The 15,429-nt window shown below is 35.0% G+C and overlaps 1 protein-coding gene across 1 annotated transcript in view; it reads left to right on the top strand.

Annotated features, from left to right (window-relative positions):
• The window catches only part of LOC145252524 (uncharacterized), an 11,146-nt gene extending 1,128 nt beyond the window's left edge, over nucleotides 1–10,018 (top strand). The window contains exons 2-4 of the mRNA XM_080112071.1: nucleotides 2,293–2,398; nucleotides 7,523–7,608; nucleotides 9,539–10,018. Coding sequence (XP_079968197.1) covers nucleotides 2,293–2,398; nucleotides 7,523–7,608; nucleotides 9,539–9,741 — 395 coding nt within the window. The 3' untranslated portion in view covers nucleotides 9,742–10,018. The remainder of the gene's footprint in view (nucleotides 1–2,292; nucleotides 2,399–7,522; nucleotides 7,609–9,538) is intronic.
• The last annotated feature ends 5,411 nt before the right edge of the window (nucleotides 10,019–15,429 follow it).

Genomic DNA, 15,429 nt, shown 5'->3' with positions numbered 1-15,429 from the left:
TTATAGGAAGTAATTTCGATACATAACCTGTCTAAGAACATTGCTAAACAGATAATGTATATTTGTGTGAAATTTAAAAAAAAAAATATCAGCCCAGCCGTTTCCGAGTTCATAGGAACGAACTCACAGAGAGAGAGAAAGAGAGAGGGGGTGCAGACAGAGACAGAGTTTTAAATATAAGTAGAGTTTTTTTTATGTTATTATGTTAGATTAAAAAATACTTGCATGGATACTCGACATTGCCCGGGAGTGAATTAGGATCAACGAATGTTTCACACTTCCAATACTTTTATTGTCATCGAAATCCGTGAAATCGTCCATTTTTCAGTCAAATTTATAACAAGTATCCATTTTTTTTTAATCCTTTAGACATACACAGGGTCTTCTAACTCCAGTATTGACATCGTATAAACTACTGTCTTACTAATGTGTATAAGGTGTAACGATAAAAGTGTCGCCCTAAAGAAAATAACACTGCAGCTTTATTTTAAAACTTTTATTGAAAAAATCAATTCAGGTAACTTGATTATGTAGTAGAGCTGACACCTCTTCAATGTAGCCGCCTTCAGCCTCAATCACAGCATCAATACAGGTCTGGAACTGGGAGCATGCCTTTTCCACAAGTGTCGACGGGAGCTCAGTGAATACTCGGCGAATGGTGGCGATCAGGCTGGCTTTGGTATTGTGGGAGGTCGTGTTGGTGATGTTCTCAACGTATGACCAAACGAAGTAGTCCAGTGAGAGAAGGGTACAAAGTCATAACACTCCTGAAGCCAAGCCTGGGTTTCTTTGGACTTGTGGGCTGGCATAGAGTCCTGCTACCACACTCAGGGTCTGCCAGCGGCCACCTGGTTGTACCAGGCCATCACCACCCTCTTCAGCACATCCAGGTACATTTTGGTATTGACTTTCAAGCTGACTTCGAAGATGTCAGATGGCATGATATGGCTAGCCCTCACTTAAAAGCACACCAAAGACTATAACCGTGGCCGAAAACTTTGTTTTCATCACCCTGGATACGTCCCTGTTATTCATGACAATCCAGTGATGCATTTTGAGGGTGCTGGAAATGGTCCTGTTGTCATAACTTGGATCAGTAGAGCGTATGTGTTGTACAGTGGCGCATCTCTGATCTCGCTCGTTGAACATTGTGTCACTTTCAGACATGATAGAAGGCTCCTTTCGCTCTTGGGATTTATACACAACCAGCTAATTGATGGTCTGCAGAAAAAAAAGAAAGTCGGTTTTCATCAAATGGAAATGGAATCATGTCTTCTTTTCTATGGCGACAATTTTATCGTTCCACCCTGTATTCTGCCTATTCCGGTTTTTTTTTTTTTTAGGGAGGAGGAGAGAACCAACCAGATGTTTCTATTTGCATACAAACTCTCAAAACAGCAAGATTTTTTAGTATGTAGATAATATACATCTCAGCTGAAAAAAAATGTTATGGTTTATATAATGCTGAATCGGGTAATTTGGGGGGAAAATATGTTATGCTTCAAATTCTAGGCGGAACTAAAGAAGCTTGCCCCCCTCTCTATTTTTTTTTATTTTCATCTTTTTTAAAAAATTTTTATCAGATTATTATTGAATGGACACTTATATACCAAATTATCAAAATAAAAGAATGAAAACGTCAATATTTACATATTTGTAAGGTGTGCTCAGTTTTTAATGCAATCGATCACCCATGTTAGAACCACTCGATGTTTTTAAGCCAAATTTCGCGGACTTAGCCTTTTTTAAGCAGTGTAGTTTTTTTTTGGGGGGGGGGATGGTGGGGATTATTTTAAAAAGGGAAATTATTAAAAAGGTTAACCTGCTTTAAAAAGGTTAAACTGCTTAAAAAAGGCCACATTAACAAAATTTGGCCTAAAAACTTAGTTGTTCTAAAATAGGTGATCAATTTACTAGAACGTTGCATTAGAAACTGAGTAACTCCTACTAATATTTAAATACTGACTTTTTTCATTTTTTTTTATTTATAATCTGGTAGACTAGTTTCCATTCGATAAAAATCCACTGAAAAAAATGAAAAACAAATGAAAATAAAAAAAATAGAAAGGAAGGCAAGCTACTTCAGGTCTGCTAAACTCTTCATACCTTCAAATATTTATTCATGGTGTTTGGTTTGGTTGTTTTGTTTTACGGCATATCAACGGTTTTCAGGTTATTTAATGTCCAATCCAGTAATTTGACTTGACTGGCACTAATGATCCCTACCAATCACATCGCTTGATTCTGTTTTCATTTTTCAATTAATAGTTTTCTTATATGTTTATTTGACAGCTTCAGCCCGAAGAAAAATGAGTCCCAAGTGCGACGCTGCTTGGCAGGAGTGCAGTTTGTTGACGACAGACGCCATTGAAAATTTCCTGATGAATAACATCTGCGAGTAAGTATCTTTCTATGAGAAAAAAACAAATTGGCATTTACAAACTAGAGTTTTTAGACTCTTAAAAATGGACCAAAAATTGAAATGAACATACAGACAAACAAACAGACAGACAGACAGATAGATATAATATAGAACAGGGGTTACTTTATTAAAGTCTCATATGGTCAATATCTGCAACAAAGAGATGAAACTTTCATGTCATGAATGCATAAGTTTAGTATTCATAACAATGCAATTTATAATCTCCTTTGAAGAAGAAGAAGAAGAAGAAGAAGAAGAAGAAGAAGAAGAATGATTTATATAAGACAATGTGTTGTGAGGCAGATTATTGACTGACACCATGTTGTCTGTTGTCGAGCGTTCTAAAAAGACATTCCATTAATCCAGGATATATCTGGAGTAGCCAATCAAGTTGTCCAGAATTTAATAGTGACAGTGTAAGGGAGCGGTTAGTATTTATGTATGGTAGGCATAATGGGTAAATGTTAAAAGCATGAAGTGAAAAGATGGTAGTATCGAGTTAATTACTTCTTGTGTTATTACCGAAAAAAAAGAAAGAAAACACTTCTTGCATTATCAAATAATAAAACAAATATTTTATTTAGAAAAATTAATTTAGTTTTTGTGTTTACGAAACAACAAAAGGTACTTCTGCAGTATGTGGATGACGGTTATCTTTTCATGGTGCATTTCACTAAACTGTCACGAGGTGGCGCTTCTCGGTTAAAAAACATTTAAATCATTAATTTGTTGTTGACCCTTCAAAGTTGCTTTAATTAAAAAAAAATGGTTCATTTAAATTATTTATTGGTCTGAAAAAAAAAAAAGAAAAGAAGAAGCTATTTTACTTTATGAAAAATCCAATGTTGCTTTCATAACAAAAATTGTTTTATTAAAATTACATTTTCTTATGCAGACGTTTAAATAAATGTTTTTACAATTATATATTGAAACAGTTTTATACAATAAATGTTTTGGTTTTCAAATATTTTTCTGTTCGGGCAAAAAAGTCTTGTTTATTACTTATTTTCTGTGTTATTTGACCAAGAAAAAATTGGAGTTATCGCCCTCTAACAATAGCCGCCATCTGCATATTGCAGAATTGCCCCTAAAGGACTTTTAAACAGAAAAACATTTTCGTCAATGTTATGTTTCTTTCCAACTCCCCAAAACACTTTAAAATTACGACTTTTATAAATTTTCGGGGGCACTGAAAACGAATATCACATTTAAATTTGAGGCAGATAAATAGTTTACATGATATGAAGAAATTACTTTTTCAAAAAGTGGGTGATCACTTTTCCATGTAAATTTCACTTAAATTGAACACCCGTTTTCTGGCCACCTAGTGAGGAGGCATTTTTGTTGTTGTTGTTGTTGTTGTTGTTGTTGTTGTTGTTGTTGTTTATTGGCTAAAGAGGTTATTTGTTTTATTTCTGCTTTCATCTTTCAATAAAGACACAAGGAAATTGAAAGACAAAAATAAAGAAAAATCTGTATACAGATAGTGTAATTCCTTATGTTATCAGTGGCGACCATTTCTATACACACAAGTTCGCATATTTTTCCCGCAAACAAATAGTTTTCCAAATATTAAGCAATGTAATTCTATATGTTATCAGTGGTGGTCATTTCTGTACGTGCAAGCGTACGCATATTTTTGATGCACATGCATCAAAAATATGCGTACGCTTCCATGTACAGAAATGGCTACCACTGATAAATTGGGATGAAATGTTATGTTTTAGTGAATGAAAAAAATGAAAAATATATTAGTAAATAAAAATGAATACTATATATATATATCCTAGCAAAAGTACCCGTCGTTGACTGGGTTCAAAAACAGCCTACAGAAAATGGACTCTGATTCATGAAAGTATGATATATTATGAAAAGGAAGGGTTGTAAATTTGGGTTGAATTTGGGGGTTTCAAAACCAAAGCAAAATATGATGAAAGTAAAAATAAAATAGATAAACCCCATAATTTATTATACCATACCTGTTCTCACTGAAACACTTATCACAATATTCTGTGGATCTATATTAAAAAAACCTTGTTAAACTTTGTGATATATTTCCATTCTATGGAGGTCAGGTGCGAACGAACACCCCATAATTTTATTATACCATATTTCTTCAAACTGAAACATAATTATCAAAGTATACTTACGCAGATAGATATGAAGTCTATATTAAAGTTTGTGCCTATTTCCATTCTATGGAGGCCAGGCGTGAACGCAGACCCCACAATTTTATTATACCATCCCTATTTAAGTTAAAACATACTTATCAAAGTATTCCTATGTACATCTATATCAAAAACACTTGTAAACGTTTTTTTTTTAAATTTTTTATTTCCATACTTTGTGGGTCAGGCGCGAACGCAGACCCCACAATTTTAATGAACCATCGTTCTGCCAGATCAAACATACCCATTCCTGTGTCTCGATACATCTTCTATCATTATATGTAATCAGTTTTTTAAAACACTCAATCATATAGGAGCCTATTCGTGACCACACACACACACACACATTCAGCTTTATATTATATAGGTGGAGTATATAATATAAAGCTGAACGTCTGTGTGTGTCTGGTCAGGATTAGGCTCCGATATGGTTGACTATTATAGAAAACTGATCACATATAATGATAGAAGATGTATCGAGACACAGGAATGGGTATGTTTGATCTGGCAGAATGATGATTCATTAAAATTGTGCACAACCAAAACATGCAATGTTGTCCCAGCATAATTTTCACATACTTTTATTTTCAAACAAAGAAAATATATCTTGGGAGGTCTGACTCCAGCCAGAGATATTTTCATTTCTCTGTACCACCCTCTCTTTCTTTGACCAAGCATTTATCACCTACAACATGTGCCATTCATATGAACCAACAAAATATGTTATGTAGTGCATATTTATATTGTCTTGTGTGCTTTCTTCTCTGAGTGTTATTTCAATCTTTTACCACCTTCAATACAAAAAAATCCATGACATTTTTTTATGGAAATCGCTCCAAACAAGGCATAAAACTATTTGATGTAAAGAGCTAACAAGAATGAAAAATAATTATCGCAAAGACTAAAGATGCTTATTGACTTTAGTCTTGAAATAACTCAGGTAGGAGGAAAACAGTCAGCAGGAAGAGAGTTTTACAAGCTTGCGTCTGTTGGAAAGAAGCTATTGAACTAGGAATCAAAACTGTGAACTGATGGAAATTTGCCAAAATTATATTTACAACCAATCGTGGGATCCTTCTATCGATTCAGTAGATATCTACCTGCTGATGCAATTCTCTACCTATATAAGAGTCAGGTACATCCAAGAATGAGTATTGCTGTCACATCTGGGCAGTAGCTGCTAGGAAGATCTTATCCTGCCTTGACAGAGTTCAGAATAGACTTTGTAGCCTAGTGGAGGATGCCCTTTTCTCTTTCCTGTAACCTCTTTCTCACAGAACCTGTCTCTGTTTTATCGTTCTCTTCATGGCAAGTGCTTGTCTGAGCTCCAATCTATGATTCCCCCTTACCAAACATTTACAAGAAACACTCGTCCGGCTGAAAATACTATCAATAATTTCCCCCCACTCTTTATCTGTTCTCAAACCTAAACATAGATTCCATGAACAAAGCTTTTTTCTTAGAATCGCACACCTGTGGAAATTCCTTCCATTTGCTTGCTTTCCAACTGACTACAATATGGCCGTCTTTAAATCCAGCATAAACAAGTTTTTGATGAGTCGTTCCCCTTAAGTAATCCAATTTACCAAATTTACACTTCTAACGATTACTATGATATTGTTCTTTTGACCACTGTACACTCTTTAACCCTTATCCTCGAGTGGCCTCAGGGCTTTGATAAGTGGTGATTCCTTTGTTCTTAAAGTCACCAGTTTGTGGTGTTTGTGTGTTCGCTTGCATGTGGAACTCGGTTTCCATAAGCCTGAAACTAAAAACATTATACGGGGGGGGGAGGGGGGTCAAGCCATGCCATTATTTACCTCCACTCTCTGTCCACACCAAGATGTCAAGCCCTAACATCAAAGATAGATTTACGGACAAGCACAGACATTCCCCAGCAGCGACGTAATACTAAGTTCTATATTGTCTCTTTGTATATTGTGTTATATTTATGAGTCCTATTAAAGTGAGTCTTAGTGAGAGAGTCTTTTATTAAGAGAAAGAGATGTTAAGAGACTTATTAAAGTGTCTTGTTGTTGAGGGATGTTGTTGTAAGAGAGATTGTTCGTGTTATGAAGATATTCATATATATTAAAATGTTCATACTTAGAAGTGTAGATATGAGATGTAGAGTTCATATTGTAGATATGAGATGTGTATGTCAAGACATTTTATAACACAGATATATTATTATATGTCTTATAATAACAATTTTCACTTTACCTTTTGGTAGAATTACAACACAAAGACGACGTTTATAAAAACACATGATGGGTTTATTTCTTCTCCCGACCGGCCGTGGTTTTCTGAGTCAAGAATTCAAAGTTTCACATTCTAAGTTTCAAAAGTGACCGTCTCGCTTCTAGACGTTCGAATGTCCATGTCTGGACTGTCGTCTGTCGTCCTCAAACTCTCTCTGACTCTCTCAGTTTCTCTCAAGTTTCTAACCATATCTAGAACTTCCCATTTTCCATGACGTCATACACATGTTAAAACATGTGTCTTCTTTCACGTGTTCTGGACATGCGTGTCCAAAACTTTTTCCTTTGTTTACAAAAGGAATTTTAACCAATATTCCCAGTAACCTATTTTTCCAATATGTTAAAAACATGTTTATTAAATTATCTTGTATAGTTGCATTCCTCAATTGAATTTTTCATAACAGAATTGACAACGCACATTCTTTTCTTGAAACTATTTTATCTCTAAGTTAAACAATGGTTTGTTTTACATTCCATTGCTAATTCTCTCTCGTAATCTATTTCTAAACCTAAATTACGAGGTTCGAATTTCGTCTATGCTATTTCATTTTCATTTTAACTAAATCTCTCTATTTTTGAAAAGGGGACAGCCCTTATCATGTAACATATTGCTCTCCTCGTTTGTTTGTTGAAAGCACATATCTCTTTTTTTTTTATGTTTTCTTCTTCAGAAATGTGAAAAAGTCAATGGAATGTTATACAAGACATGGCTGTCCTGAGGGGGAACCGCATTTAAAATCACTACACAGAGCATGTGGTAAGTAGGATGCCTAATTTGCTACCCAACTTGCCATCCGGCCATGTTGCCCCCTACTCCACCTATAAATTTGTCTCCTATCACAGTAGCCTTTTACTTATGACCTAAGTATTTAACTCTTTTTTCTGTAATCATTTTTGCTCCAAACAAGGTATATTGCTACTTAAGTTATCCAATTTACCAAATTTCCACTACTATTTTTTTACTGTCCACCTACTTTTGCCTCACCCTGTACTGCTACTTGTATGTGAATAGCTGCTAATTTGGATCATATCTACAGAGGATTATGTATGGAGTTGAGCAGCGAAATGTTTGATAGTATGCAGTAAGTAGTGTTATATTTTCAATAATAAAAAGAGATCAAATAAAAAAATTTGTTTTTTTATATGAGTGGGTAGTTTATGGGAAGCTGCTTTTTGAATTGATATGCGATTAGATAGGTCTTGCATACACACATAATTACTCAATTACACACCGGTTTATCTGTCCTTGTCACGATTTCTGATTTGTCACACAAGCGGCATTCTCTACTTCCTGTTACGTTCTCTATCTCTCTATCTTTCCCTCTCTCTCTTTCATTCAAATCGTCTTGGTTGACAGACACAAATTTTCCACATGCCTCGACAGATGCATTTTCCTTTTTAAGATAACAATGAATATCAAAATCGGTCACGAAAAGAAATTAGATGCGTTTGATTCCAAGTGAATTAGAAGGATTCTAAGGATCAAATGGATCGATTGAATTACTAAACAAGAAATCAGAGACAACACTAGACAATAAGTATATAGTAGCGTTGGGATGATTATCGGAATCAGAATCAGGAATCGGAAAATTTGCGCCAATTTTCTGATGCCAAAACCGATTCCTTTAATTATCTATTTTATTTGATTTTGTTTTTATAAAACGTCTTCCACTGCTTGTAGTAATAATAAAATAATAAATATTTATTGATTTAAACTTCCGGTAAAACTTAAATCTCTAGATCACCCCGTCACAAGTGTGTTTTTTACGTTTGAGAAAATATATGCACATTTAAGATGTGTTTTGAAAGTAATCGGGACAAAATAACACTTGTGTAGCTAAATATTTAGAGATTTATAAGGAATCGGAATCGATAATTGTATCAGAATCGGGAAAAATATTGGAATCATCCCATCACTAGTATGTAGTATCGTCAATAACCTGAAAATGACGTCTAGGCTGTCTTGGACATACTTCAAGATTGGTTCCAGAGAGAATTGCTGACCAAGTACACCAATGGACCATTGATCGAAAAAAGAAGAAGAAAACCAAAAATAAAATGTAAGAAAAAATAAATCGAGAGAGATTTGATTGTAAGGAAAAAAGCTGGGTCTGGTTTCAGATTGAAAATGATAGTTTAGGGTTAGGATTAGAGTTAAGGTAATTTTCTCCACTCGCATCTGACATTTACTTTAAGCTGATGTTTAAAGTAGACGATCAGAATATGATTGGAAGCATATCAAACCCCATAGATCTCATCAAGATGTTTAACTCCCGTCATCAATCTATGATCCCTCCCTTGCCAAACTTTCACGAAAAACACTCGTCTAGCTAAAACCACAATCAATAATTTCCTCCACTCTTTATCTTAGCCTAAACCCAAATGTGGATTCCAAAAATAAAGCTTCTTTCTTAGAACTACACGCCTATGGTACTCTTTTCTGTTTTCCTGCTTTCCAACTGACTACAATAGTTCAACAAACAAGTTCTTGATGAGCTATCCCTTTAAGTTATCCAATTTACCAAATTTCCACTACTGACGATTACTACGATATTGTCTCATTGACTACCGCACACTTATTAATCCTTATCCTCGAGTGGTCTTCGGGCCTTGATAAGTGGTGACTCTTTATAAAAAAAAAACAAAGTATTAAATTAGATTGATATTTTTTTCTTTTTATTTTGTAGGTACAATAAAAGAGCCCGTGATCAGAGCTGAAAAAATCCCGCCGGCTCCCAAAGTTAACAAGCAACCCCCGAAGCCATCCGTAAAAGAGGGGAAAAAAATTACAAAAAATCAACAAAAACCGCCAGAAAAAACAAAAAAATCGACCCCCAAAATGAAATCCTCTTCAAATAAAAATAAGAAATCTTCAAAAACTGAATTGTAACTTTAGAAAAGCGGAATGTTAAATTGTTGAGTAAGAATTTTGTTTTTAATTTTGAGGAAAGAAATGATTGGTTGAGGATGAATCCTTTGAAATCCAATTGGCTGACCAATGAGAATAGTCTACTATCAGCCAATCAATGTCGCCTAAATCTAACAAATTTGTTTTCATCATAAAAACGTTTGATCAGTTTTGCTTAAAATTTCTTTAAAAAAAGTCCCAAACTTTCATAAAATCTTGACATTTGAGGCATGCATTAACAATAAAACCATTTTCTGTATTGTCCTTTTTTTGTTCCATGTATACAGAATGCAGAGTTCACCATATTTGATTATTTTTCAGATGGTACACCATCTTTCTCGGCTGAGCTCCAATTTATGATTCCAGCCTGTAAAAAATTTAGTACTTATACAGAGAAAGTATTGTGCAATTATTTCTTGATAGCATTTCCAAATTGAATTCAAGTTTTATGATATCTTTTGCTTATTAATTTGTGAGATGAAAGTACAAAATAGTTACAAAAACACCCCCAACTCTCAATATTAAGAATGAGTTTCTAAATAGTAACGTTATTAATTTAGCACAGTGCCTTCTCTGCATAAATATCAAACATTCACAACAAAAACTCGATTACTTACAACCATTGTCTCTTTTTGTGAAACTAAAATTAAATGGAGCTTCCGTGAACAGTTTTTTTTTTCTGTGAAACACAATATCGTGAAAATGCTTCCTAACTGATTGTAACATAGCCGTTTTCAAGTCAAATGTAAATAAATTCTTGTTGAGCCATCCTTTTAAATAATCAAATTCAGCCCAATTTCAACATTGTTGTCAATCATTATGGTGTTCTGTCACCACTAACTTGGCAAACTCATTAACACTTATCCCCAAATGGCTTTTAGACCTTAATAAGTAGTGATTTTATAGTAAAAAGATATCTCTCGCAGATATCATCAAAGGATCAGCCGAACTGCCATACATTAGTCGTTCTTTACTTGTTTTTTTTTTTTCTTTTTTGCATTTTTCTTCATCTTTTTCTTCTAGGGGGTGGGACATCCAACCAGATGTCTGACATTTACCCTTATTTTAGTGAGTCCGACCAAGAGATCGTTTTAGGATTCTAACCGTCCCTTTCAGTGCAATCGTTTGTATCTCACTTGCACTTGGTTCACGGGTTGTATCTCACTTGCACTTAGTTTACCAGTTTGAGGACGCCTGTGAAGAATATTGGTAAAAATAAATAAAGAGTAAGAAAAGCATGTATCCATAAAAGACTCCACAAAACTTTTCAAATTGTTCGCACGTAATCAACTCAAAAAAATAAAATGAATAAAATTGGAGAATCTATGTTTCCGGAGATGGATTTACCTAGCTGAACATTCTCATATGCAATAAGAAGAGGCTTCTTTTTATACGTCGTTCTATCTGTCACTCTACTTTTTTTTTATAATTATTTTGACCCGTCACACTTGCCCAGACACAGTAAACTATTATTGTTAGTCTTATTAATGTTTGCTGTGGACCCAAGGTTGGGACCATGGAAGGAAAACATGGAGCACGGAACTTGGAAAAGATATAAAAACCAAAAAGGTTACAAGGATAGGATAAAGAGTAAGCGGAGCTTACTATCCGGTGATGTCCATTATGGATAGTCGTATGCATTGCATACTACTAGTACTCCTGCTGATTCTACTGTATTATGATATTACTCTCTGAGAGGGTTATCTCACATCATAATATATTACTGGAAGAGTCCATGATGCAGGTAAGTTTCAGTTTCACAATATTGTTATTATCATTAGTAAGAATAATATTCAATACATCAAAGTTGAAGTACAGAATTTCTTAAATAAACCTAATTTTCTGGGCAACACCAGGACACGGGTCGGCTTGTTTTCTATCTATCATAACTGGTAGTATAAAAATGGATGCAAAATAGTACTGGTGCAGAGGATAAGTCTTTACAAGGCAAAAGGGATTCATTAACTGAACTATGAAATGTTTGCCGAACAAAACAGACATGACCAAAACTCATTCAGCTACAAAATTGGTTGAAAGTTATTTTATATAAGTTTAAATGTTGAGCTCAAATTGTAGAAAGTTCAAAGTGAGAACGGTTACGAGTATTATAAGTGTTCAAGAATTCTGGCAAAAGAACTGACCCACTCAACTATCATCCCATTCGTCTCCTTCCTCTCCTCGCTAAAATCTCTAAGTCATTAATCAATCAAGCACTAGTCCATCACCTCGTAGATGCTAAACTTCTTGCTGACTTCTTATAGGTTTAAGCAAGCTCGTGCTTTTTTTTTTTTTTTTTTTTTTTTTACAAAGGCATCACCACATTATCAAGGCCCAGAGGCCACTCAAGGATAAGGGTTAAAGAGTGTACAGTAGAAATTGGTCAATATAGTAATCATTAGTAATGAAAATTTGGTAAATTTGATAACTTATATGGAACGGCTCATCAAGAACTTATTTACTTTAGACTTGAACACAACCATATTGTAGTCAGCCGGAAAGCAGGAAAACGGAAGACAATTCCACTGGCGTGCAGTTCTAAGAAAGAAGCTTTGTTCATGGAATCTACGTTTAGGTTTAGGCACAGATAAAGAGTGGGGGAAATTATTGATAGTGTTTACAGCTAGACGAGTGTTTCTTGTGAAAGTTTGGCGAGGGGGGACCATAGATTGAAGCTCAGTTGAACACTTTCCATGAAAATAACGATACATCAGAGACAAACTCGCAACATCTCTTCTGTGAGATAGAGGTTGCAAGGAGGAGAAAAGGACATCTCCTACGAGGCTACGAAGTCTATTTTGAACTCTATCAAGGCAGGGAAAGTCCTTTCTAGCAGCTCCTGCCCAGATGTGGCAACAGTATTCCATCCTTGGACATACCTGGCTCTTATATAGATAGAGAATAGCATCAGCAGTGAGATATCTACCGGATCGATAGAAAGATCCCACCATTTTTCCAGCGGCCTTGGCAACAGATTTGATATACGTGTTCCATTTAAGATCAGGAGTACTACAGCAGATATCTTAACGGTCATCTCTGAACGTATATACTATACACTGGACAAGGCTGGGGAAGCTAGGGTGGTAACACTTGATATATAGGGGTTGGACAAAATAATGGAAACACCTTGGGAATTTTGTATCACTTAATAGTTGTTTTAAACCTATAAAAATTGAAAAATCACCAAATGTTGGTTTCATGTTTTCAGCAAAATACAAGTTTTTCTGGCATAGTCTTCCTTTTTATACATACCAGGGTTCCATTTTCCTTTTTAAAAGCGTTTCTCCATTACTGAAATATCCTGATGGAATCTTTAGTTAATAAATGAGGACAAGAAAAGAAGTCTCATTCTAACATTTAAAAGCAACTTTATTGATTATCTTCGTTAGTATGAATATAGAAGAGAGAAACAGGTTAGAAGCTGAAAATGTTCTTGTATGGAAACATAGATTGAATATTAGACAGGCTTGTTGAAGGTGAACAGTGTTCATGCGCGCTTGTATCTATAGTAGTCGTGGAAAGAGTTTCTGATGTGGAGACGTAGATTAGCCAAACCTGTTCAATGAGAAATAAAGAGAAAAGTGTTTAGTGGATAAGTGTTGAAGTTGGTGGTAGGAGCGTGTGCCCATGTATGGATGAGGGCAGTCCTGTAACATAAGAAAAAAAGTTCAATTGTATTCATGCTAGCCCGGGGCCAAATGGCCTGGGTGAGGTCGTGCTCCAACAGAGGGGTGTACTGTCGGCCAGAGTCAGGAAACAAAAAAAAGGGAGAGTGTGTTGCCAGTTTCCTGTTTTATACACTCGGTCACATGACTGAGAGCTGGCTTTTAATTGGACAAGCCAGGAAGAAAGTGGATTTCAAAATCTCCAGCCGCGAGAATTCATTCCTGCTTCTGTTTGTTTGTTTGTTTGTTTGTTTGTTGCAATTTTCATCTGCTACAAATCTCTCGCCATGTTCATCACTCACATCACTAAGATTCTCAGCAAAATTCTCGAAAGTGAGAATTTTGCAAAAAAACTGTACCTAATTTAACTAAAAAAAGGGCCAGAAATGGATTTTCCATACCATTGTGCACATAAAAATGGCCGCAGATATCTTGTACTTTGTTGAACAGTGTAATCTCACAAATTTTTGTGATCATACCTTTTTATTATTTCATTATGGTATTTATTATGCTACTATGCAACACTGGTATTCCATCTCACCTGCATGTTTAACATAAGACAAGGACAGGATATGAGGGACGTTTTGTTGGCACAAATACTAGTTCAGGAACTAATTTGTATTTGGCATCCATTTATCTGTGGACAGAAATTATCAGGCTTCCTGTGTGCATGTCAGTAGTGTGCTAATCACCTGTGTATAAATATGCTGACTAAACTACAACCTGACATAACACAAGATATTGTGCATGCATATTAACAAAATAGATCCCTCACATAACTGTCTTACAATCTTCTCATCATATTCTTCATCATTCAACTGACAATCTATTCATCTCATTAAATTGTAATAAGATTGTAGTTAGTCATTGTGCCTCTTTGCAAGTTGTCGAGTTGAGTGTGTTGTGTCAACTGTGTGCTTGCAGATTGTAGCGTCGAGAGTATGTTTACGAGTCTTCACGATGAACGGGACTTCACGATGAACGGGACTTCATGATGAACGGGACTAGAATGAGTTGTGTCTCTCTTTTTTTGTAGGTAGCAACTCCTGTTGGTTCGATTGAAATCCCGCAGCCAAAATATCGCTCCACTACAAACCTTTGACCTTGAGCTTTAATAAGGGAGTGAGGGATAAGTAAAAAGAAAATGTTTGCTCATTCGATTTTAAAAACATTTTGATGATTCATATCAAATTTTTTAATTCTAAGTTACTTTTATAAAGCAAATCATAAAACTGCCAAGAAACATGATATTTATGCCAAACAATGTTATTGACTGGCTTATCTATAGGTGTTCTGTTTTGCATATATGCACTGTTATTTTTTTTTATCGCATCGGGACTGCTGCATAAACCACTAGACTTTCTCTATTGAACAGAGTCTAAAAAAGAGTCTCCACTCTAATAGCTGTCAAACTCCACCCTCTGTCCCATCACCATCCTTGCGCTTGTTTACACAAGTACTTTTGTTACATAATTTATGTAGCTGTTTGCTCAAATGCCTTTGTCCAGTCTATATAATGTTTACATGTACTTTCATCATTGGCACAAAATATATATACCCACTGACAGTGAAGTAAAAAATCACAACACAGTTGATCTACAAAAATATATATTCTCTTTATTTTACTTCGACAATCAGCTTTTCTGTAACAAATTGTTATTCTCTGGGTTTTTTTTTAATATTTACTGGAAGGTGTGAAGGTTGTGTGCTTAGACAGTTGTCAGATGGTGAAGAAATGATGACGTGTGCCGTGGCCTTTCTCTATCTCTTACTCTCTGACTAACTTTTTCTCTGTGACGATTTTATTAATAAAAAAATTTTTTCCTATTGGAATGTTTAATATTTCCTTTGTTGTCTCAACCTTTGACCGATATCTGCTCACATATTTCTGGGTCAAATTATGCATTTCATTAGACAATAATGCAAAGTCTCAAATTCTTCACATTTGAATCCATTTGCTTGCGTGCAACCCATTGAGTGTTTTTTTATTGTTTTTTGGGTTTTTTTC

The sequence above is a fragment of the Euprymna scolopes genome, chromosome 29 (genome assembly GCF_053919585.1).
Source record: "Euprymna scolopes isolate OS-2025 chromosome 29, ASM5391958v1, whole genome shotgun sequence".
NCBI lineage: Eukaryota > Metazoa > Mollusca > Cephalopoda > Sepiida > Sepiolidae > Euprymna > Euprymna scolopes.
This window is presented reverse-complemented; position numbering and strand designations above follow the sequence as displayed.